This window comes from Geotrypetes seraphini, chromosome 3 (genome assembly GCF_902459505.1).
Source record: "Geotrypetes seraphini chromosome 3, aGeoSer1.1, whole genome shotgun sequence".
In the NCBI taxonomy this organism is placed as follows: domain Eukaryota; kingdom Metazoa; phylum Chordata; class Amphibia; order Gymnophiona; family Dermophiidae; genus Geotrypetes; species Geotrypetes seraphini.
In genome coordinates this window covers 146878838-146903906 of record NC_047086.1, presented here as the reverse complement: position 1 = coordinate 146903906, position 25069 = coordinate 146878838, and the positions used below count along the sequence as shown (strand labels likewise).

Here is a 25069-nt window from a genome sequence, read left to right as displayed (position 1 = left end):
TCCAATTTACTGATTTCAGCACTAAACTACAGAACCTTCAGGAGGGAAATAAAACCAGGCTGTTCAAGAAATATGTCAAGACAAACTCCTGATACAACCAATATCCTCACTCCATCACCAGATTCCAAATGTTCCAGCCAATAGCTTCACTGTAATCTTCTGGAAATGACCAGAATCTCTTACTTTTGTAATCCGCTTAGAACTGCAAGGTATTGGCGGAATAAAAGAAACTAATAAGAACATAAGAATTTGCCTCCGCTGGGTCAGACCAAGGGTCCATCGAGCCCAGCGGTCCGCTCCCACGGCGGCCCATCAGGTCCATGAACTGTAGAGTGATCTTTTGTCTAACCCATTAATTCCTACTCCTTTATATCTTAAAAAAACCCTTTTCCCCCTTTATCTATACCCTTTTTTTTTGCTCCTGTGTCCTCCCTTATCTGTAGCCTTCAATCCCCTTATCCTTCAGGAATTTATCTAATGTAATGTATATGGGGAGTATTCCCCGGCTACGGTCTCCAGGTCTTTGAGCATATCGTTTTCTTGTTGAATTGATTTAAAACAAGGTTCCATTTACAGTGACAATACAAATATAGGGGAGTTTCACATATATCTATTGTTTGGATGAGTCAAGTGCTGGCATTTACACCAGGTTTCAGCTGGCATAAATTCTGGCGCTCAACTTTAGGCGTGGGACTGGCTCAAAGCGGTGTTTTATAAGGCTTGATCATCTTGGAGTGTCCTTTATAGAATAGTGTTTTGTAACAATTTTTTTCTGGTGCCAATGTTTGAGCCCCAGCCAGTTCAATCCCTTTCCCAGAAAAATGTGCACAATGAGTTTGCACATTTGCTGTTGATGTACGCCAAACCACATGCCAACAACCTAATGAACTTTAGTAACAGAGACCCTTAGTTTTCCATTAAAGTCAATGGGAGAAATTCTTCCTATTTTTGACTCTTCCATCTAGGTTTTATGAAACTTGCAGGCTGGCATCAGCAGCACAGAAAAAACTACCCCGAGGCACTAAGAATGGGCAAAGTGGCATGAAGCATATCATGAACACCCCTTGGCACAATGAGAGTAGTAAAGAGGGGTCTATGGCACACCAATAGGGGCAAAATGATTGTAGCAAGGACACCCCACAGCACTCTGAGGACGCCAAAGCAGCAGCATAAGATAAATCAGCTTATACCCCAATGAGAGGTACACAAGCCCTTGACCAGGTATAGTTAAGGACGTGCATTCATTTTGAAATGAAATAACATTCACAATGAAAGCGGCTTATTTTAAACTGAAATGGATAAAAAGAAAAGTCCACAATAAAATTCTGCTTTGTTTCATTCTGTTTATAGTGCATCTGATTTGCAAATCATGTGAGCTAAAAGTGAAAGAAATGCATATAAAATGGAAAACCTCTGGAAACCTCACCTATCCATCCTAAAGTGAAACAAAAAATGATTTGTGTGCATGCTCCTAGATATGGCAGACTTAGGCATCTTAACAGGATTTTCATCCGTGTAAAAAGCACCTAAGTCTTTGAATATTTAGGCACCTATATTCAGCTCACAACAGACAGTGCTTTTTAAATGCCGACCGCTGCAGGCTTGTTCACTTTCCAAAAATACTAGGACTAGGGGAAATGCAATGAAACTACTAAGTAGTAGATTTAAAACAAACCGGAGAAAATATTTCTTCACACAATGTGTAATTAAACTCTGGAATTCATTGCCGGAGAATGTGGTGAAATCAGTTGGCTTAGTGGGGTTTAAAAAAGGTTTGGATAATTTCCTAAAAGAGAAGTTCACAGGCCATTATTGAGATGGCACTGCTTATTCCTAGCAGATTCTATGCTGCTAGTGCTACTGTGGTGGTGCTAGTGAGTGCTTGTTTCTCCTCTAGGTGTGTGAGAGCGTGCCCTGTCGCGTAGTTAGCTAAAGACTAGGGCTTGTGGCTGCCTTCCTGCTTGACGTGGGTTTGTTGGTGTTACTGTTTGTTCTGAGTCTGCTGGTGTTACTTGAATTACTGAGTCAACTGGTGCTACTGTATGTTCTGAAGTCTGCTTGTTTTACTATGTTAGTGCTAGTGAGTGCTTGCTTTCCCTCTAGCACTAGCAGCATAGAATCTATTTTACTACATGGGATCTAGTTAGGTGCTTGGGACCAGGATTAGCCACTGTTGGAAACAGGATAATGGGCTTGATGGGCCTTCAGTCTGTCCCAGTATGGCAATTCTTATGTATATCCAGCTACTGGTGCTGAATATCCGGAGATAATGCAGCCACCAAAACATATCTGGGTACCTTAGTCACTATGAGCTCAATATTCAGCCAGCGGTGGTGAGCATTATTTCCAGGCCACATCTTGGTTTCAGCATTGAATATCTGTTTTTTTGTGGAGCCAGTTAACACCTTAATGGTTAAGTTGATTTTCAGTACTTAACTGGCCATGGGTTGCTGCCTAAAGATAGGACTGACTTTTTTTGGTCCTATTTATGCAGTTACCTGGCTGGTTAAGTGCTGAATATTAACACTTAAATGGTCAATAGAGTCATAGATTCATAGAGTATGATGGCAGAAAAGGGCCGTCAGCCCAACAAGTCTGCCCACTCAAAGAGCCCTCCCCCTAAAAGAACTTTCCCCATAAAAGAACCCTCCCCTTAAGCATTTCCCCGGAGTGAACCCACATGTTTATCTCATCGTGTCTTGAAGTCGAGCACATTGCTGGCCTCGACTACCTGACGTGGAAGACCATTCCAACGATCAACCACCCTTTCGGTGAAGAAGTACTTCCTGATGTCACCATGAAGTCTCCCACCCTTGAGCTTGAGTGGATGCCCTCTTGTTGCCGTGGGACCTATAAGGAAAAAGATATCTTCCTCTATCTCAGTACAGCCTATAAGATATTTGAACGTCTCTATCATGTCTCCCCTCTCTCTGCGTTCTTCGAGAGAATATAACTGCAGCCTGCTTAGACGGTCTTCATATGGGAGATCCTTGAGTCCTGAGAACATCTTAGTGGCCATTCACTGAACCGATTCCATTTTCTTCACATCCTTTTGATAATGTGGCCTCCAAAACTGAACACAATACTCCAGATGAGGTCTCACCATGGACCTGTACAACGGCATTATAACTTCAGGCTTTCAGCTGACAAAACTTCTTCGGATGCAACCCAGCATTTGTCTAGCCTTGGCTGAAGCTTCCTCCACTTGATTAGTAGTCTTCATATCTTCACTAATGATTACACCCAGGTCCTGTTCTGCGACAATTCTTGTTAAGGTTTCACCATTCAGGGTATATGTTCTGCAGGGGTTGCCGCTACCAAGGTGCATAACCTTACACTTTTTGGCATTAAAACTCAGTTGCCATGTATTAGACCATTGTTGCCAAGTATTAGACTATTGTTCCAGTAAAAATAGGTCCTGCCTCATAGTGTTGGGCATGGTTCAGCTACACCCGGAACACCCCCAAAATAGGAAGTTTCACTTAGGTATGAAGGTCCAGTTTCTATAAATGATGCATAAAGTTAGGCGCCTAGATCATCACGCCTAGCTGATCTAGGTGCCTAGCAACTGTTTAAAGTGCTTAATCGGTGCCGATAACAATTAACATCTTGTAATTGACATAAATTCACTTAGGCCCTCTTTTACTAAGCCACAGTAGAGGTTTTGTTCTGCAACCCAGGGCGCAAAATGTTCCGATGCTCATAGCATTTAATGCTGTATTTAATGTTGCAGGAACGCTATGATCATTGGGAGCAGCGCAGGCCATTCAGCACAGCTCTCTGTGCTAAAATCCGCTAGTGTGGTTTCATAGAATAAGGGGTTAGTCCAAGGATTTCCCACTTTTTTTCATTCCTTATTTTTACAACAGAATGAAAAAAGTGGAAAATTACTGGACTAAGGGGGGACATTCTAGAAACAGTGCCTAAGTTAATTAACAAACGCTGTTTAAAGTAGCAATAAATGACACTGTTAAAGTGCCTACTGGCGCCTAAATAATACACACTGGAATCACGCCTACATAGGTTCTTTAGCCCATCAAACACCACTATGAGTGTGGCTAATGCCAGAAATGGTGTTAGGTGGCCTAAAGCATCTTCGTAGGCATGATTCACGCCAAAGATAGGTACCGGAAATGTAGGCCTGAAAAACCCTGACCTTCATTTCCGGTGCCTATCTTTTGCAGAGGCATGATTCTCTCTGGGGCGCCATCACGTGACTGAGACGTGATTGGCAGCCACTTTTTAGATGGCCGCTGATATCAGCGCCCTATAGAGAATCCGGGCTTAAGTGTATAGCCCACCGTGTAGAGTGCCCCAATTTTGTTGGTTGACTGAGAACTTTCCAGCGACACCTTAACATTTTAAAGTGCATTAAAATTGTTTTATAATAGCAACTGTGTGAGAAAAAAAAACAAACTAAAAATAAAGACTGAAAAACAGGAAAAATAGCAAAACAAACAGAAAATGATCCAAAAATGCTTCCTTGTGCACATCCATACTAGAGATAACTAGACAAAGCATATGAACGGTCTCACAAGCCCCATGCTTTTAAAGCGAGCCTTAAGGATAACAAGCCAGTTACAATACACCTCATACTTGTCTTTGTTTTGGCTATGAAATAAAAGAGAACACAATACACAGGACACTGATTAGAACTAAGATGATTGCTGTTATTTCTTATCGATTCATTTTCATTTCATCCTGCAGTGAAACCATTTTCCCTATTGGCAGTACATGGTATTGTTAAAGTTGCCACCTAACACTTCATTTGCTAGAACACTGTTACAACTGGTTAAAGGTCTGAAACGGTACAGAAATATAATTGCTATGCTCACTGTCTGAACAATATGCACCATGAACAAACATTTATTTCTTTATGCATGCTTATAACTTGCTCCTCCCTGAAGACCAAAGACAAGGATACATAGCATTAAAGTTATAACATTTTATTTTATAATATAAAACAAATTATACATTTTACTGCAAAAATAGACAATGAAAACTAAGGTTGGTGTGAAGCACCCTTATGAACTGATTTCAACAAATTTATTTTCACTTCTGTCTGTCTCTGTTCTACAGTTTACCATTTTGTCTGAGTGTATCCCTATTATGGGGTCTTCTAGTTGGGAGATTCTGGATTCTCTACAAGTAGAACGGTTCCAGCAGTTGGTAATGGAACCTATGTGGAATGGGGTCATACTGTACTTAGTGCTTACAAATGGGGAAAGTGTTTCTGATGTTACAGTGGGTAATCATCTGGCATTCATTGATCACTGCATGATACGGTTTAATAAGAAGACAGGTATAGAGAGGGCTCTTTCAAAAGTAAAAGTTCTAGACTTTAAAAAAAACCAACTAACTTTGTTTGGATGGGAGATTACGATAAGGAATTGTCTGGATGGGAACGTCTAGAAGGAGTAGAAATGCAGTGGGCAAAACTAAAAGGAGTTATTGTAAGGGTGACAGACCTTTTTGTGAGGCAAGTAAGAAAAGGAAGTAGTAGCTGAGAAGGTAAGGAATGAGAGGTTAGCTTTCAAAAGTTACAAAAGATCGCAGAAAGAGGAAGACAGTGAAAAATATCTGGAGAAGTTAAGAGAGGCTGATCAAGAAGTCAGGAAAGTAAAGAAGCAAATGGAACATAAGAGCATAAGATTTGCTGCTGCTGGGTCAGACCAGTGGTCCATCGTGGCCAGCAGTAAGCTCATGCGGCGGCCCTTAGGTCAAAGACCAGTGCCCTATTTGAGTCTAGCCCTACCTGCATATGTTCTGGCCTAGCATGAACTTATCTAACCTTATCTTGAATCCCTGAAGGTTTTTTTCCCCTATAACAGCCTTTGGAAGAGCATTCCAAATTTCTACCACTCTCTGGGTGAAGAAAAACTTCCTTACATTTGTATGGAATCTATCCCCTTATAAATTTAGCGAGTACCCTCTCGTTCTCTCCACCTTGGAGAGGGTGATCAATCTCTCTTTCTCTACTAAGTCAATTCCCTTCAATATCTTGAATGTTTTGATCATGTCCCCTCTCAGTCTCTTCTTTTCAAGGGAGAAGAGCCCAGTTTCTCTAGCCTCTCATTGTACGGCAATTCCTCCAGTCCCTTAACCATTTTTGTCACTCTTCTCTGGACACTTTTAAATAGTACTATGTCCTTTTTCATGTACGGCGACCAGTGTTGGACGTAGTATTCCAGGTGGCCCGGTACAGTGGCATGATAACCTCCTCAGATCTGTTTATGATATCCTTCTTAATCATTCCTAGCATTCTGTTTACCCTTTTCACTGCTGCCGCGCATTGTGTGGACGGTTTCATTGACTTGTCTACAAGTACTCCCAAGTCTCTTTCCTGGGGGCTCTTTCCGATTATATCACCGGACATCCTGTATTCGTGCATATGATTTTTGTTACCGACATGCATCATCTTGCACTTATCCATGTTGAACCTCATTTGCCATTTCGCAGCTGATTCCTCAAGTGTGTTTATGTCTCGTAGGTCTTCGTGACGTCAGAGAGGCTTCCGATGCAAGTGTGGATCACATGAGGAGCCGCCACCCGAGGCTTTGAATAGAAAATAGACCACAGCAAGGGAGCTGACTCTCGATCATCGCGTGCAGACTGTGGGCCGCAGAATAGTACCTGGGGGGCTGCGAGTTTGAGACCGCTGGTCTACAGTATCCTATGGTGTTCCACAAGGCTTGGCCTTGTTGGCTGTGTTGTTTAATATTTATATGCTATCTTTCTGTAAGGAGCTGCGAGAGCTTGGGATTAGTTTTCATATATATGCTAATGACATCCAGTTTCATATTCCCATGAACAAATCTGTGGATGATGCTTTGAAGGGCCTAAATGATTGTTTTCAGGTGATTAAGAGATAAATGCATAAGAACCAGATGAAATTGAATGTAGCAAAGATGGAAATTTTGGCCCAGATTCTGTATAGGACGGCCCAGGAGAGGCGTCCTATGCAGAATAGGGCCTACACTAAACCTCGATTCTGTAACCGGCGTCCATATTACAGACGCCAGTTACAGAATCGGGTTAGAGTAGATGCAGCCGCTACACTTATCGCGACAAGAGATCTTACTGCCACGATAAGTATAGTGGCCACCTGTCCGATTGCCGGCAGGAAGGTGCCCAACCCCTCCTGCCGGAAGATGCCCCCACTCCCCCCGACACTATCGATCGCTGGCAGGAGGGTGCCCAAACCCTCCTGCCGGAAGATCCCCCCCCCCGACACTACCGATCACTGGCAGGAGGGTGCCCAATCCCTCCTGCCGAAAGACACCCCCCTCCGCACCCCCCTGCACTAACAGCCCCCAAAACTCCCCCCCACCAAACCAACTTTTAATTGTTGGCCAGACGGGTCTTGCCCGTCCAGCCAGCAGGCCTGCCTCGTCGAAATGAGGCGGGCCCTCTCCTTCCCAGCCCATCCTGCGAAGCCTATGGCCTGATTGGCCCAGGCTCTAGAAGCCTTTCGGACATTTCATCATGCGTTAACCCCTGCGGCAAGCCTAAAAACTAACGCCCCCACCTTCCGAAGCCAGCTTGCCTGCCTGCCATCCCCCTGTGCAGTAGAACTCTCTCCCCCTCCCCACCAGCAGAACCTCTTCCCTGCTCTCCAGTCCCTCTCCCCTGCTCCCCCTATCCAGCAGCTCCTCTTCCCTGCTCCCTTGGTCCCTCTTCCCTGCTTCCCCGGTCCAGCAGCACCTCTTCCCTGCTCCCCCTCACTGCCTCCCACACCCTCCAAAGCCAACCTGCCTGACAGTCATCCCCCTGTGCAGTAGAACCCTGTCCCCCCCCACGCCACTATCGCTGCCGTGCAGCCGACCCCACTGACCCTCCCAATGTGGATGACCGTCAAACCTCCCAGCTCCAGCAGTGGCCGCATCACATTAAAGACACTGCTTTGCGGCCTTCCCATGCTCTGATTTCTTCTGCCGCATCTCTGATGACGTCATCAGAGACGATTGCAGAGGAAATCAGAGCATGGGTTTTATTATATTAGATGGAAAATTTTAAGACTGTTATTAGTGCGATGTTGACTCCTGTCTTTGACTATTGCAATGCATTGTATCTCGGTTTACTGAAATATGTGGTCCAAGAAGGTTGCTCAGAATTCCACCACACAGACTATTATGCAAGTTTCAAGATTTGAGCATGTAACCCCAATCTTACAAGATATGCATTGGTTGCCTATCAGTCCATGTATTGAATTTAAGGTTCTTTGCTTGCTTTTTAAATTAATTAAATGCGATGGGCCACCAGCATTATCTTCCTTGTTGCAGTTTTATCAGCCCACATGAGCTTTTTACGATCGGCAGATAGGTTGTGTTTGGCCTTGCCATCTTTGAACATGGTGAGGCTTTCTAGCCACTGTAATACTATGTTAAAGGTACAAGGGCTGATGTGTTGAAAATTTGTTGTTTTTGAGATAAGACAAGTGTCGGGCTTGTTGCAGTTCAGGAAAATGGTGAAAACTGTTTTATTTGAATGTGTATTTTGCTCATAACTTGCTTTTCAGTTGTAATTTCTGCTTAGTTTTGTTTATTTATTTTAAGCATTTTAGATTTTAGTTTTAAGATGCACTAGTTGGTCTGTGCTAAGTTTTAGGTGTTTTATTACCGTAAGTTTTATGATGTTGTATGTTTATTTAATATATATGTTTTTTGTTACCCGTCTAGAATTGTAGGATAAGCGGGATATAAATTGTTTAAATAAAAATAAAGAAAGAAGAGCGGGACATGGGTGTGATTGTATGTGATGATCTTAAAGTTGTCAAACAGGTTGAAAAGGTGATGGCAAAAGCTAGAAGGATGCTAGGGTGCAGAGGGAGAGGTATGGCCAGTAGGAAAAAGGAGGTATTGATGCCTGTATAAGACTCTGGTGAGACCTCATTTAAAATATTGTGTGCAATTCTAGAGGCCGCACCTTCACAAAGATATAAAATGGAAAGAGTTGGTTCAGAGGAAGGCTACTAAAATGGTGCGTGGTCTTCGTCATAAGGCAATTGAGGATAGACTTAAAGACCTCAGTGTGTATACTTTGGAGGAAAGGCAGGAGGGGAGATATGATAGAGATGTTTAAATACTTACGTGGCATACATGTGCATGAGTCGAGTCTCTTTAATTTGAAAGGAAGCTCTGAAATGAGAGGACATAAGATGAAGTTAAGAGGTGATAGGCTCAGGAGTAATCTAAGAAAATACTTTTTTACAGAAAGGATGGTTTATGCGTGGAACAGTCTCCTGGGAAGAGGTGGTGGAGACAAAGACTATGTTTGCATTCAAGAAAGCATGGGATAGGCATGTGGGATTTCTTAGAGAGAGGAAGGGATAATGGTTACTGTGAATGGGTAGACTGGATGGGCCATTTGGCCTTTATCTGCCATCATGTTTCTATGTTTCAGTCTCATCCAATCTCCAACAATACATTTAAGAATCTTCAGGCTATTGACCTTTGCACTCTTTCCACCACTGCTTTATCTCTCTTCTCATTTACAATGTTACCTAACTCTCAATGAGGCTGTCTTTTCCTATAATATTATTCTTTTTTCTGCTCTGGATACTCTCATACCTCCTATTCTCCTTCTTTAAGTTGTACCAAACCTCAGCCTTGGCTGACTTCCAGTATCTGCTATCTACATTCCTGTGCCGGTTTTGTTGAGTCCCCCTCCCCCCCGATGACCAACACTCCTATCTCCCTCCCCCATTGACCGGCAATTCTATCCTCCACCATTTGCTCCCCCTGCCCCAGATCAACATTGCACATGCTCAAGGCTTAATGTACTCTCTTTGAGAATCCCAGGAGAGTATGGGAGCCAGCAGGCCTTGAACATGTACAGGTGCTCAAGGCCCTTCAGCTCAACACAGAGCATCAGCATTGGCTTCCGGAGCATCAGGACTGTAAGTATGATGTCAGTCTGGGGGAGTGAGTAGTGGAGGATAGGAGTGCAGGTCAATGAGGGGGGATAGGAATGGTGGTCATCGGGGGTGGGGGTGGGGGGGGGCAAAAGGAGTGTAGGTCATTGGGAAGGTGAGGAGGAGAAAGCAATGCTCATCAGTGGGGATAGCAGTGCTGGTTGTAGGGGGCAGGGCAGGGGTGTGGAGGGAGAGATAGCAGTGCCAGTCATAGGAAGGCATGGAAGATAGCTGTGCCGAGCATCTATAGGGGTAGAAAGTAGCATTGTTGGTCATCAAGTGGAGAGGAGAGGAAAAAAAAAGCACCATCATCCAAAGGAGGCTCAAATATAAACCGAGAATCCCAATTTTGGGTCATTTATTTTTGCCCAGAAATCTCAGTTTATATTCAAGTATATACGATAGTCATTATCGACTGTTCCTGAACTAGAAATAAAGTTAAAAAACATAAGAACATAAGAACATAAGCAATGCCTCTGCTGGGTCAGACCTGAGGTCCATCATGCCCAGCAGTCCGCTCACGCGGCGGCCCAACAGGTCCAGGACCTGTGCAGTAATCCTCTATTTATACCCCTCTATCCCCTTTTCCAGCAGGAAATTGTCCAATCCTTTCTTAAACCCCTGTACTGTACTCTGCCCTATTACTCCCTCTGGAAGCGCATTCCAGGTGTCCACCACTCGTTGGGTAAAGAAGAACTTCCTAGCATTCGTTTTAAATCTGTCCCCTTTCAACTTTTCCAAGTGTCCTCTTGTTCTTTTATTTTTCGAAAGTTTGAAGAATCTGTCCTTCTCTACTCTCTCTATGCCCTTCATGATCTTATAAGTCTCTATCATATCCCCTCTAAGTCTCCTCTTCTCCAGGGAAAAGAGACCCAGTTTCTCCAATCTCTCAGCGTATGAGAGGTTTTCCATCCCTTTTATCAAGCGTGTCGCTCTCCTCTGAACCCTCTCGAGTAACGCCATATCCTTCCTAAGGTACGGAGACCAATATTGGACGCAGTATTCCAGATGCGGGCGCACCATCGCCCGATACAATGGCAGGATAACTTCTTTTGTCCTTGTTGTAATACCCTTCTTGATTATGCCTAGCATTCTATTTGCTTTCTTAGCGGCTGTTGCGCACTGTGCCGTCGGCTTCATTGTCATGTCCACCATTACCCCCAAGTCCCTTTCTTGGTTGCTCTCATTCAATAATATCCCTCCCATCGTATAGTTGTACCTCGGGTTTCTGTTTCCAACATGCAATACTTTACATTTCTCAACGTTGAACTTCATCTGCCATCTCGCCGCCCATTCCCCCAATTTGTTCAAGTCCCTTTGCAATTCTTCGCATTCCTCTTTAGTCCCAGCTCCACTAAATAGTTTTGTATCGTCCGCAAATTTTATTATCTCACACTTCATGCCTGTTTCTAGATCATTTATGAATATATTAAATAGCAGCGGCCCGAGCACTGAGCCCTGCGGAACACCACTCGTGACCCCCATCCAGTCCGAGTAGTGGCCCTTCACCCCTACCCTCTGTTTCCTACCCGCCAACCAGTTTCTGATCCATCTATGTACGTCTCCGTCCACTCCATGGTTCTTCAGTTTCCGGAGTAGACGTTCGTGAGGCACCTTGTCAAAGGCTTTTTGGAAATCAAGGTATATGATGTCTATGGGGTCTCCTCTGTCCATCCGTTTGTTAATTCCTTCGAAGAAGTGCAATAAGTTCGTTAGGCACGATCTCCCCCTGCAGAAACCATGTTGGGCTGTTTTCAAAAGTTCGTTTCTTTCCAGATGTTCATCGATGTGTTCTTTAATCAGTGCTTCCGTCAGTTTCCCCGGAACCGAAGTCAAACTCACTGGTCTGTAGTTTCCCGGGTCACCTCTTGATCCCTTTTTAAAGATGGGCGTGACATTGGCTATCTTCCAATCCTCCGGGATCATGCCTGTTTTCAAGGATAGGTTGCAAATTTGCTGCAGTAGTTCCGCTATCTCCTCCTTTAATTCCTTCAGAACCCTGGGATGGATTCCGTCCGGACCCGGGGATTTGTCAGTTTTAAGTTTTTCTATCTGCCTGTGTACATCATCAAGGCTCACTTCCATGGATGTTAATTTTTCTGCTTGATTTCCATTGAATATTTGTTCAGGTTCCGGTATGTTGGTTGTGTCTTCGTTTGTAAATACAGACGAGAAGAACATGTTGAGTCTTTCTGCGACTTCTTTCTCCTCCTTCACCGCTCCCTTCCTGTCTCCTTCGTCCAGCGGTCCTACCTCCTCCCTAGCTGGCTGTTTCCCTTTAACATATCTGAAGAACGGTTTGAAATTTCGTGCCTCCCTGGCTAGCCTCTCTTCATACTCTCTTTTGGCTTTTCGAACCACACGGTGACATTCTTTTTGATACTTCCTGTGCTCCTTCTGGTTCCCTTCAGTTTTGTCCTTTTTCCATTCCCTGAATGAATTTTTCTTATTGCCTATCGCTTCCTTCACTATTTTAGTCATCCATACTGGGTCTTTTGTTCGACCCTTTTTGCACCCCTTTCTGAATCTGGGGATGTGCAGATTTTGTGCCTCGCTCACTGTGTCTTTGAAAAAAGACCAGGCATGTTCTACTGTTTGCCATTTTTTGGAAGTGTTCCTAAGTTTCTTCCTTACCATTTCCCTCATTGCTTCATAGTTTCCTTTCCTGAAGTTGAAAGATGTCGCTATGGTTCTCTTTCCATTCGGTATGCCTACTTCAACCTTGAACTTGATCATATTATGATCACTGTTTCCCAACGGTCCCACTACTTCCACTTCCTTTGCAGGTCCCCTTAGTCCATTTAGGATTAAATCCAGAGTGGCATTTCCTCTCGTCGGTTCTCTAACAAGCTGCTCCATGAAGCAATCTTGTATAGCCTCCAGGAATTCTGTCTCCCTAGCGCATCTTGAGCTTCCAAGACTCCAGTCTATCCCAGGATAGTTGAAGTCTCCCATAACAACTGTGTAACAACTTTTGCATTCTCGCTTCATCTCGGCATCCATTTCTTTATCGCTATCTCCGGTTTGCCCGGGTGGACGATAGTATAGGCCCATCTTTATTTCATGCCCTTTCCTACCCGGTATTTTAACCCATAGCGATTCCAGTTTGTTGATCATCTCCACTGTGTCCATTCTTGTCGATTGTATGCTTTCTTTTACGTATAGGGCTATTCCTCCTCCTTTCTGACCTGACCTATCCCGGCGATAGAGCTTGTACCCCGGCAGTGCTGTATCCCATTTGTTTTCCTCATTCCACCACGTTTCAGAGATTCCAATGATGTCTATGTCCTCTGCATTGACCATGGCTTCTAGCTCCCCCATTTTGTTTCTTAAACTCCTTGCATTAGTATATATGCAGTTTAGATCCTGGCATTTTGTCGTCTTCATTTCTTTTCCCTGTGCTTCAGTCTTTGGTGTCTTCTCTTTTGCTACAATCTTTCTAACCTCCTCTTCTGGGTTAGTTGACTCCTGTAATTTGTCTCTTGTTTCTTCCCTGCCTTTTTTCCCCTTAGTATCTTCACGGGATACCTTCTTCCGAATCATCGACGCTAGGTCGACTGTCGGCTTTCCCCTTTCTCTTAGTTTAAAGCCTGTTCTATTCCTCTCTTGACGTTGTTTGCTAGAAGTCTTGTTCCCGCCACGCTCAGGTGCAGTCCATCTCTCCTGTAGAGCTTGCTCTTGCCCCAGAACGTTGTCCAGTTCCTCACGAAGTGGAACCCTTCTTCCTCACACCATCTCCTCATCCATGCATTTATTGATTGTAGTTCTTCCTGCCTTTTCACATCTGCCCTCGGTACCGGTAGGATCTCTGAGAATGCTATCTTCTGGGTCCTCATCTTCAGTTTCCTTCCTAGAATCTTGAACTGTTCTATCAGCGTGCCTCTTCTGTAGTCTCTCCTGCTGACATCATTCGTCCCGATGTGGATCATTACTGCGGTCTCTTCCGTCTCCGCTCCTTCCAGGACCTTCCCAATTTTGTCCACGATGTCCTTGGTTCTCGCTCCTGGGAGGCAGGTCACCAGTCGATCCTCTCTTCCTCCTGCTATGTGGCTGTCCACATGCCTCAATATCGAGTCTCCCACCAGGATCGCTGACTTTCCCTTCTTCAATTTTCCTATCGGTCTCAGGTCAATGTCCTCGGTGTGCTTAGCTCTCTCTTCTTCTGGGCATCGACTAGCCAATTCTTCCCCCTCGTGTGGTATTCTTCTGTGGGTGTCTTCTTTGAGGTCATCTGCTTCTTGCTCCCCCTTCCAAGTTGGTGTTGCATCATCTCTCATCTGGAGTTCGTTCTCTTCCACCCTCCTCCTGTATGCTTCCTCAATGAATTCCTCGAGTTCCCTGACTTCCTTCTCGATGTGTTTCTCACTCCTGAAGTCTTCAAATGCCCTGGTAGGGTCCTCCGTGGTGTAAAGTCCTTCTAGCTCCTGTATCTTGTCCTCAAGTCGCTTGACTTCTTTCTTCAAGCTTTTCAGCTCCTGACACCGACTGCATACGTATGACTGTCTCCCCGAGGGGAGGTAGTCATACATATGACAGTCCGCGCAGAACACTGGAAAGCTCATCTTCTGGTTACCTTCTGCTTCCATCGGGGTTACTACTTTAAGAAAACAGATAAGTTTACGTGTTCCTTCGGTGCCTGCTTCCTTCTGCACCTGCTTCTTGCTTTACTGCCTTCTGCCTTTGTATGGACTGCCTACGCTCTACCTTTCCTTACTTTTGTTTGTGTGATTGTTCTTTCTGTGCCTGGTGCCTTTGCACAACTTTGCCTAACTTTTGCTTGTGTGTGGTTGTTCCTTCTGTATCTGCTTCTTGCCTTGCTGCTTTCTTGTGTGTGTTGTCTTTTCTCTTCCTTACCTTACTGCTGCTTGTGTGTTCGTCTCTTCTGCGCTGCTTGCCACTTCCTCACCTTTCAGTCCTTCCCTGTGCTCTTGGGTGTAGTGACTTGGCCTTTCTTGAGGCCCTTCGCAAAGGCGCTCTCGCTAAGGCGAGCGCCTTTGCCGCTCGCCTTCGCTGCGCGCCTAACGGCTGTGCGCCGTTGGCTCCGCCCCCTTTTATGGGGGGTTCGGGTGCTGACTCCTCTGACGCGGTGGGGGTGGGCGGAGCTAACTCTCGCCCAGCCCCTAGCCTCCTGCTCTCCTCTGTCTCCCTCCTCTGCTCGTTTTTGCTTCTAAAACTGCTTTTCTCCCTTGCTGCTTCTACTCCTCTTGCCTGATGCTGTGCACCACGTTCGTCGTTGGCTCCGCCCCCTTTTATGGGGGGTTCGGGTGCTGACTCCTCTGACGCGGTGGGGGTGGGCGGAGCTAACTCTCGCCCAGCCCCTAGCCTCCTGCTCTCCTCTGTCTCCCTCCTCTGCTCGTTTTTGCTTCTAAAACTGCTTTTCTCCCTTGCTGCTTCTACTCCTCTTGCCTGATGCTGTGCACCACGTTCGTCGTTGGCTCCGCCCCCTTTTATGGGGGGTTCGGGTGCTGACTCCTCTGACGCGGTGGGGGTGGGCGGAGCTAACTCTCGCCCAGCCCCTAGCCTCCTGCTCTCCTCTGTCTCCCTCCTCTGCTCGTTTTTGCTTCTAAAACTGCTTTTCTCCCTTGCTGCTTCTACTCCTCTTGCCTGATGCTGTGCACCACGTTCGTCGTTGGCTCCGCCCCCTTTTATGGGGGGTTCGGGTGCTGACTCCTCTGACGCGGTGGGGGTGGGCGGAGCTAACTCTCGCCCAGCCCCTAGCCTCCTGCTCTCCTCTGTCTCCCTCCTCTGCTCGTTTTTGCTTCTAAAACTGCTTTTCTCCCTTGCTGCTTCTACTCCTACTATTTCTGTGGTATGATCAAAGCAGTTTACATATTGCATGCAGACACTTTCTCTGTCTCTAGTATGCTTGCAACCTAAGTTGTTGTACCTGGGGCAATGGAAGATTGGGTGACTTTCTCAGGGTCAGTGAGAACTGAATCCAGATCCCTAGATTCTCAGCTCATTGAACTAACCATTAGGCTATTTCTTCATTCTAGCCCATGAAAAAACCTACATCATTTGCAATTAACCTGTTTGTAGTCATTTATTAAAGCTCCATGTAACTCTAAGATGGAAAATGCATTGTGTTTACCTGGCTTGACTTGCAGAGTTGTTCTTTCCTGTTTGATAACTTCAGGTTCTGCAAAAATGAGTTAAAATAATTCAACAAAAGTAGCTACTACTCTTGAGCTCTCACCAATAAACTAAAGTTAAACACCACAAACACCAAATTACTCTGGTTCAATTGTGAAACACAATCTGTCCCTACAAGCTTGACCTTGCCCTCTAGTGCTTCACTAAAAGTTGAGAAGACTTGGAAGTCTACACTATCCTAAGGACCCCAAATCTCCAAAATCTCAAAAAAAAAAAAAAAACCCTTTCTGCAGTTTAAAACAATTGAGACTTATCAAACCTTACTTCTATAATAATAATTTTGTGATTCTGGTCCAAATGCTGGTCCTAAGTCAACTAGATTACTGTAACTCCCTCTATGCAGGCATAACTTCTACTTAATTGAATAAACTTCAAATGATTCAGAAAACTGCAATCAGCTTGATCTTCGGTTTAAGGAAATATGACCACATCTCTGAGTACTATTTCAGACTTCATTGGCTACGTGTAAATGCTTGAATCCTGTTTAAGCATTCCTGCATTGTGCACCATGCTCTAAATGCCAGCTCACCAGAACAGGTGGAGGGGCATAATCGAAAGGGACATCTAAGTCCGTTTACGTCCATCTCGCAAGTCGTCCAAAATAAAAAACAGCTTAAGACACATTTTCGAAAGATACGTCCAACTTTTTTTCTGTTTCGAAAATCGTCTAATTATACGTCCAGCCAATCTGATCGTCCAAGCCACTAAATTGTCTATCTTTATACCACATTTCCGTCCAACTTTCCGTCCAAGTCCAAAATGCCTAGAACAAGCCCTGATGGATGTGGGAGGGGTCTGCAAAGTGATGGTCTGCACACCCAGACATGCCACCTAAATAGTGGGGTAACTTACAGGGCACTGCTGTGAACTTCACAAAAAGGGTGCCATGTCTTCTCCTCCCTACAGCTCCCTTATAGGTCACGGTGAGCTCCCCAAACCACCTCCAGAATCCCCTACACCCACTTATCTACCACCCCAATAGCCCTTATGGCTGCAGGAGCCACTTATATGCCAGTAAAAAAGGGTTTTGGGGGTGTATAGGGCAGTGCACATGTTTCAGTATCAATGCAGTGATTACAGGGGCTTATGGGCATGGGTCCTCCTCTCTATGGGTCCCTAATCCACCCCCAAGACGACTTAAGCTGTCTCTGGGCTGGATGACTAGGCTTTCCTATGCCAGGCGGCCAGGTGATGATGATCTGGAGGCTGAAATTTAAAGTTGTGAATAAATTTTTTATGGGGGTGGGGGGATTGGTGATCACTGGGGTAGTATGTGGGGGTCTGTGTTATGTGTTTGCAGTGCTTACATGGTCTATGTCACAACGTCCAAGTTCCGTCTAGGCTCGGTCGTTAAACTTTCGGTTATACATGCTGTACGACTAAGTCTAAGCCGGCCCACATCCCGCCCAACTCCTGCCCTCGACACACCTCCCGAAACGCCCCGTTTAGCTTTGGTCGTTCAGCAGCACTATGAAGGCCTAGGTCGTTTTTAAATACTTCCAAAACCCAGTTTTATTATCGGCACTTGGACGTTTTTGAGAAATGTTCATCCAAGTGCCGACTTAGGCCAGTTTTTGGATATTTTTCTCTTTCGATTATGAGCCCCATAGTCAATATGTTGTCTACCTCCCACTTCACCTCATCGAGGATTAACATCGAAGATTGTCCCCTCATCTAAGGGAATGAAATACAAACTAATATTCAACACCCTGTTCACATTTGCAGCTACCAGAACCTGGAATGACCTTTCAGCACCCTTAAGAACAGAATTTAGGCCTAGATTCACTAACAATAGTGACTCAATCACTGTTGGCCAATTCTCTGGCCAATTTTACAACAACGATTAAGTTTGCATGCAAATGATTTACAGGGAGGTGCAAATCATTTTCATGCAAGCTCCTCGACTCAATCGCTCAGTGAGCGACTGAGTCGGGGCAGAGCCTTGACAGCAGTGACAGGAGAAGCAGCCTCTTGTCACTTCTGTCAGGGCTTCTGCCAGCTTTTTTTCTTTCATTTTTTTAATGGGCCTGATATTTTGTGTGTGTAATAACAAATTTAATTATCTCACTAGTTATTCCCATCTCTAGATCATTGATAAAATGTTAAAAAAAACAACGGTCCCAGCACAGACTCCTGAGGAACCCCACTATTTACTCTTTTCAATTGAGAATATTGACCATTTAAACCCATTCTCTGTGTTCTGTCTTTCAACCAATTAATTTAGTTTTCTTCATATATTTAAGAGTAAACATTTTCCCTCTTAGGAAAAAATAGTATTTTTCAAGGTCTCATGTAAATAGTTCAGTCTGTAAACTACTGCAGCAGACGCAAATCTGGAACATGACAAGAGTTCACAGTAATGCAATTACTATGCTTCTCATTACACAATACAAAACATAAGAACATTAGAATAGCCTTACTGGGTCAGACCAATGGTCCATTAAGCCCAGTAGCCCATTCTCACGGTGGCCAATCCAGGTCACCAGTACCTGGCCAAAACCCAAGGAGTAGCAATATTCCATGCTACCAATCCAAGGCAAGCAATGGCTTCTCCCAAGTCTTTCTCAATAAGAGACTATGGACTTTTCCTGCAGGAACTTGTCCAAACCTTTCTTAAAACCAGCTACATTATCCGCTCTTACCACATCCTCTGGCAACGCGTTCCCAGAGCTTAACTATTCTCTGAGTGAAAAAAATTTCCTCATATTGGTTTTAAGAATATTTCCCTGTAACTTCATCGAGTGTCCCCTAGTCTTTGTAATTTTTGACAGAGTGAAAAATCGATCCACTTGTACCTGTTGTACTCCACTCAGGATTTTGTAGACTTCAATCATATCTCCTCTGAGCTGTCTCTTTTCCAAGTCATCTCTTTTCCAACCGTTTTAGTCTTTCCTTATACGAGAAGAGTTCCATCCCCTTTACCACCTTGGTTTCTCTTCTTTGAACCTTTTCTAGTGCCACTATATCTTTCTTGAGATAAGGAGACCAGAATTGAACGCAGTACTCCAGATGAGGTCACACCATGGAGCGATACAGGGGCATTATAACATTTGTTAGGCCCTCTTTTACTAAGGTGCGCTAACTGATTAGCACGCGCTAATTGCTAACACATGCATGTTAGTCTATGGATGCGTTAACATTTAGCTTGCGCTAATCGGTTAGCGCACCTTAGTAAAAGAGGGGGTTAGTCTTGCTAACCATCCCTTTTTAAATAATTCCTAGCATCCATGTTCCTTTTCAAAGTTGCAAGTTGAGAAAATAATTAATTCAACATAAAACAAAATTCTGCTGCATAACATAAAACAAATTATACATTTTACTATATAAACAGACAATAAAAATTAGGATTAATATAAAAAAGGAGAAACATATTTATGAACTTATTTCTACACATGTATTTTTTCTGCACTGTTTCTTTACTGTACATTTTGCTCTGTTAATATGCCTCAGATCTATTCAGAAGAGACTAATGCTACAGGGATAAGATATGCTGTTATCCTTTTTACCCTGCTAAGGCTGCCAAGTAGAGCATAACGGGATAGCTCAAAAGGAAATCAAACGTCTACAGATCATTCAAAATACGTCCATTAAACTCATTTTTAAAGCAAAGAAGTTTGACCACGTAACACCGCTTCTTAGGGAAGCCCATTGGCTTCCAGTTACACATCGGGTAACATATAACCTATGTCTGCTTACATTTAAATCTCTTCTCTTTAAAACCCCAGCTTTTATTTACAAGTTATTGATCCCATACACCGCCAATAGAACATTAAGATCCGCTGAACAACATCTACTAACGATTCCTTCCCTTAAAATTATAAATACCCGACGACAGTTAATTTTTTCAGTTACAGCTCCCCAAACCTGGAATTCTCTCCCTAATCATTTAAGGGAAGAAACCAATATAGAAAAATCTAAAGGTAAACTGAAGAGTTTTCTCTTTAAAGATGCCTTTATAAATTAATCATTTTGTCTTTGAATCGATATCATTTTTTCTTTCCAAACTTTTATTGAAGTAAATTTAAATTTAAAAGAAAAAGAAGAAAAAAAAAAAAGGGGGTTTATATTTTTTATATATATATTTTTTCTTTCCCCCTTTCCTTATGTGCCCTCCTTATTTGTCTCTTTATCTTTTAAATATATTGTAATTCTTTCCCATCTCCTCCCTTATGTTTCTTGTCTTATCAAATTTGTTAATAATTTTGTCAGTCTTATTTATTGTATTATTCCCCTTACATTGTAATTTTATCAATATGTTAATCGCTTAGAATTTGGATTAAGCGATAAATCAAATCATTATTATACTTGAAACTTAAACTTGAAACTTGAAACATTAAGGGGCCTATTTACTAAAGTGTGCTAAGGTTTTGTAGTAAATACCACATTTATTGCAAAGGTTAACTTAAAGTTAACCTCTGTATTAACTATTAGATGAGTTTTATAGATGCAGTTATAAACAGAAAATCGCTAAACCAGTAATTACACTTCCCCTCCGTATTCATGGTTTCCGTATCTACAGATTCGATTATTCGCAGTTTTAACCCAAAAAAAATGCATTTTAATCTTTTAGGCTATTTTAAGCCCTGTAAGCCCCCCCCCCCCTTAAGCCTTACCTGGTGGTCTAGCGGGTTTTCAGAGCAGGAACTAAACTAAACTAAACTAAACTAAACCTTAAGTTTATATACCGCATCATCTCCACGTAAGTAGAGCTCGGCACGGTTTACAAGAACTTAAAAATGAGAAAGGGTAGGAAAAGGTTTACATAAGTTTATAAATCAAGTGGAAAAGTAAGGGAAAAGAAATTACATGTTAGAGAAGAGCCAGGTTTTTAGTTGCTTGCAGAATAAATGGAGGGAGCTCAGGTTCCGCAGCGGGATAGTAAGGTCATTCCAGAGACCTGTGATTTTGAAAAGAAGTGATTTTCCCAGTTTACCTGCGTGGAGAATACCATTAATCTTCCTACGCTCCTGTCCCGTGCAGATCGCTCACAGGAAATGGCTGCCTTGAGCTCCTGTTGTCTCTCAAGACTACGACGGGAGCTCAAGGCAATCATTTCCTGTGAGCGATCTGCACGGGGTAGGATCGTGGGAAGATCGATCCTGCCCTGAAAACCCACTAGACTACCAGGTAAGGCTTAAGGGGGGGCATACAGGGCTTAAAATAGCTGGGGGGAAGCGGGGGTTAGGGGCAGAACTGGCCCGAATATTATTTGTGGTTTTATAATATTCGTGGGTCGGCTCTGCCCCTAACCAGTGCGAATATGGAGGGGGAAGTGTATTCTGGATTTGTGGCAAGGAATATGAGAGCACCTCTTGTAACCTTTTGATTCTACTATGGCTTCCTTATTAGAAGAATAATGCTGGTGTGGGATTATATATTATTGATTAGATAATATAAATTCTTAGAAATATGGTAAGCAGGTTACAAAAATATGCTAATGAGGCAATAATGCATTAGGCAGTTAGTTATACCTCTTGAAGTGGTATTAGCTGTCCTACCATGTCTGTTGAATTAGGAGTTAACCGTGAAAATGACCTCTGAAATAACTGTATGGCACAGTCCCCACTCCCGCTTTGTCCATTTCATGCCCCATTCCACCTCAGTTATTGAATATAGAAGGTAGTACGCAGTAGCAGTTAACCCACTGTATGTGTTAATGCCTATATTAAATACTAATCCAGCTTTAAAAAATAAGTTCCTAAGAGTAATAGTACGCCCTTTCTGACATGTACTCCTGCCCAGTAATAGTTATATTGAAATTATCAATCCTTTTCACACTGGCCAGTGATTAATCCCTCAGCATAACAGTAACTAACCCCCTCTTTTACAAGGTGCGCTAACCGATTAGCGCGCGCTAAATGCTAACGCGTCCATAGAATATAATGGACGTGTTAGCGTTTCGTGTGAGCTAAATCGATTAGCACGTAGTAATTGGTTAGCGCACCTTAGTAAAAGAGGGGGTAAATGTAGCCATTAGCAGCCATTCCTAAACTAGGAATAAGATTACAGATAAGAAATGCCCGGAGATATGACCCCGTCTCTCTGTTATTTAGAGCAGTGGTTCCCAATCCTGTCCTGGAGGACCACCGGGCCAATCGGGTTTTCAGGCTAGCCCTAATGAATATGCATGAGAGAGATTTGCATATAATGGAAGTGGCAGGCATGCAAATCTGCTCCATGCATATTCATTAGGGCTTTCCTGAAAACCCGATTGGCCTGGTGGTCCTCCAGGACAGGGTTGGGAACCACTGATTTAGAGAGTATAACTGGCTTCCTATCAAATACTGTTTAATGCATAAAGCTTTAACCTTAGCATTTAAAGTACTACACAATGGGCAACCTGACTATCTAACAAAATTGATTGTTCCATACAAGCCTATTTGTACCTTACGCTCATCAACCTTAAATTGATTGACCTTACCTACAATTTATCTGGTTAGGCTAATGTCCACTTTTTTGTTTCTGTTCCAAATTAATGGAATCTCTCGCTAAAGAGTTACGCTGTGAGCTCTCTTATATTAAACCTAGGTCTTCATTGAAGACTTAACTTTTTAGATTAGCATTCCTTTAATTCAATTAATTATGGGTTTTAATTTTTTATTCCTATATTTAATTTTCTAGGAAATAGGTCCTGCAGCAACTGATAAACTATTGAGTTTGTTTTTTTTTTTAATTCCTCTCTTTTTTCACTCTGTTCTCTAAGTATTGGTGTTCTTTTCCTTTTCTCAATATTTTGTAAACTGCACTGTTGTTGTAGCGAAGAACGGTATATAACTATTAATAAACCTAAATGCTACATAGACTATGTAGATGTCAGTCCTTCCAAAAACCTAGCTTGCCACATCATTTACAAAGAACCTGTTTGCATTCATTCATTAAAGCTCATGTACTGTAATTCAAGGACGGGAGATGTGCGGAGTTTACCTGGCTTGGCTTGTGGAGTTCTTTCATGTTTGACAACGTCTGGCTCTATAAGACAAATCATTCAACTTAAAACAAGTTATTATCAAATATACATATGACATTGTATAATAATTTTGTGAGTTACAGCATATTTGCTTTCATAAGAGGATATTTCAAAGTTTCTTGAAACATCCCATCTTATTTTATACTTTTTTAGTGAGTGTTTCTTTTACTAAACTGCGGAAGAGCTTCTTACCACCAAGTTTACAAGTTTTATTTAAAATCTGATAAAACGCTTATATGAAATTTTCAAAGCGATGTACATCAATAAAAATACACATATAGAAACATATAATAGATAGACTTTGAACATCACAAACTGGAAGGTAGGGTAAAAGGAAAGAACTACAATTTTTATAAGAAAAGAACGAGCAATTGGAAAAACATTAGAGATGGGGGTCGCTGGTAACCAAAAAGATATATTCTTAGGGTTAGCTAACAATGTAATGTTAGAGGGAGATGTAAATCTAAGGTTTAAATTAATTTCCAAAGGTGTCATTAAGAAGGAAGACTTTCAGAGAGCCCTTAAATCTCTCTAATACCGTCTCCTCTTTTAGATAGATAGGTAAGTGATTCCATTGTTGGGGGTCTGTTACCGAAAATATTTTGTTTCACCTTGTATTTATAACCTTCAAAGAGGGGATTGTAAGAAGATGCTGATTAGTGGATCTAAGAGTTCTTGAAGTAGTATGGGGAATAAGAAGCCTGTCCAAAAATGCCGGTAAATTTGACTGTCTTATTTTGAATGTTAAAAGAGCTAGTTTTTAGAATATTCTATGTTGAACTGAAAGCAAATGAGCGTTTTTTAGGAGAGGTGTGACATGATCATATTTTTTTGAATTTGTAATCATTTTTATTGATGTATTTTGTACTATTTGAAGGCGCCTTATTTCTTATTGGGGTATGCCTTTATAAAGGGAGTTGCAATAGTCAATTTTTTATATAATTAATGAATGAATTAGGACATTCAGAGCGGTAGGTTCTAAGAGCTTTGATATGGATCGGATCATCCGTAATTTCCAAAAGCAATTCTTAACTACAGAACTGATCTGATTTTGAAAACTTATGATCTATTACAACTCCTAAGATTTTAACCGTGGTGACTGTTTGGACGGTACACCGTCAATAGCGCATAGGACATTAGTGCGCCAACAATTCCGCTGCATCAAATGCACGTACCTGCCCAATTCCGGTCCTCGAGATCTACAGGCAGGCCTGGTTTTCAGGATATCCACAATGAATATGCATGAGAGAGATTTGCCTGCACTGCCTTCTTGGTATGCATTGCAAATCTCTCTCATGCATGTTCATTGTGGATATCCTGAAAACCTGGCTTGCCTGCCTGTAGATCTCAAGGACCGAACTAGGGCAGCCCTGCTCCATAGGGTATCGGGGAAGGCCAAAGTGGTTTTTAAAAGCAAAACATCATGATTTCCTACAGCAAAAAAAGCATCCGTGGCCCTTTATCATTGGAACTTTTTGACAATCTTTAAAAAATAGGTAGCAGCATTACACTTAGAACTTCACAGTACTAAAATGCCCTACACCAGTGGTGCCCAACCCTGTCCTGGAGGACCACCAGCCAGTTGGATTTTCAGGATAGCCTTAATGAATATGCACGGAGCAGATTTGCACGCCTGTCACCTCAATTATATGCAAATCTCTCTCATGCATATTCATTAGGGTTATCCTCAAAACCCGACTGGCTGGTGGTCCTCCAGGACAGGGTTAGGAAACACTGCCCTACACAATTCAAATCACAGCACCAACCGCAGGCAGCCTAAAAGGAAAATGAAGACTGCAAGCCATTTTTGGGGTGCTCTCTGATAGGGTAAAGGAAGATGGATTGTTGCCACTAGCCTTCCTATTTTTCCTACTGGCTTAAAACAGGTTTGAGACTGGTCAGGTGCTGGTGCTGCCCTTTTTCTGAAAAGTGGAGCTTGGCTTTACACCGGCCAGAAGCAAGGGTAAATGCAATCATGTCTGCAGGCTCCACAGGGTAAATAAAGTACATTTATGTATGTGAATCAAAATCAATGA

General features: G+C 42.9%; 1 protein-coding gene across 46 annotated transcripts in view; it reads right to left on the bottom strand.

Annotated features, from left to right (window-relative positions):
- The window catches only part of TRDN (triadin), a 597259-nt gene that overhangs the window by 101204 nt on the left and 470986 nt on the right, over window positions 1-25069 (bottom strand). For all 46 annotated transcript variants that reach the window (XM_033935829.1, XM_033935830.1, XM_033935836.1 and 43 more), the window contains 3 exons: window positions 22991-23035; window positions 16005-16052; window positions 9090-9137 (listed from right to left, as the gene is read on the bottom strand). In XM_033935829.1, the coding sequence (XP_033791720.1) occupies window positions 9090-9137; window positions 16005-16052; window positions 22991-23035 (141 nt within the window). The remainder of the gene's footprint in view (window positions 1-9089; window positions 9138-16004; window positions 16053-22990; window positions 23036-25069) is intronic.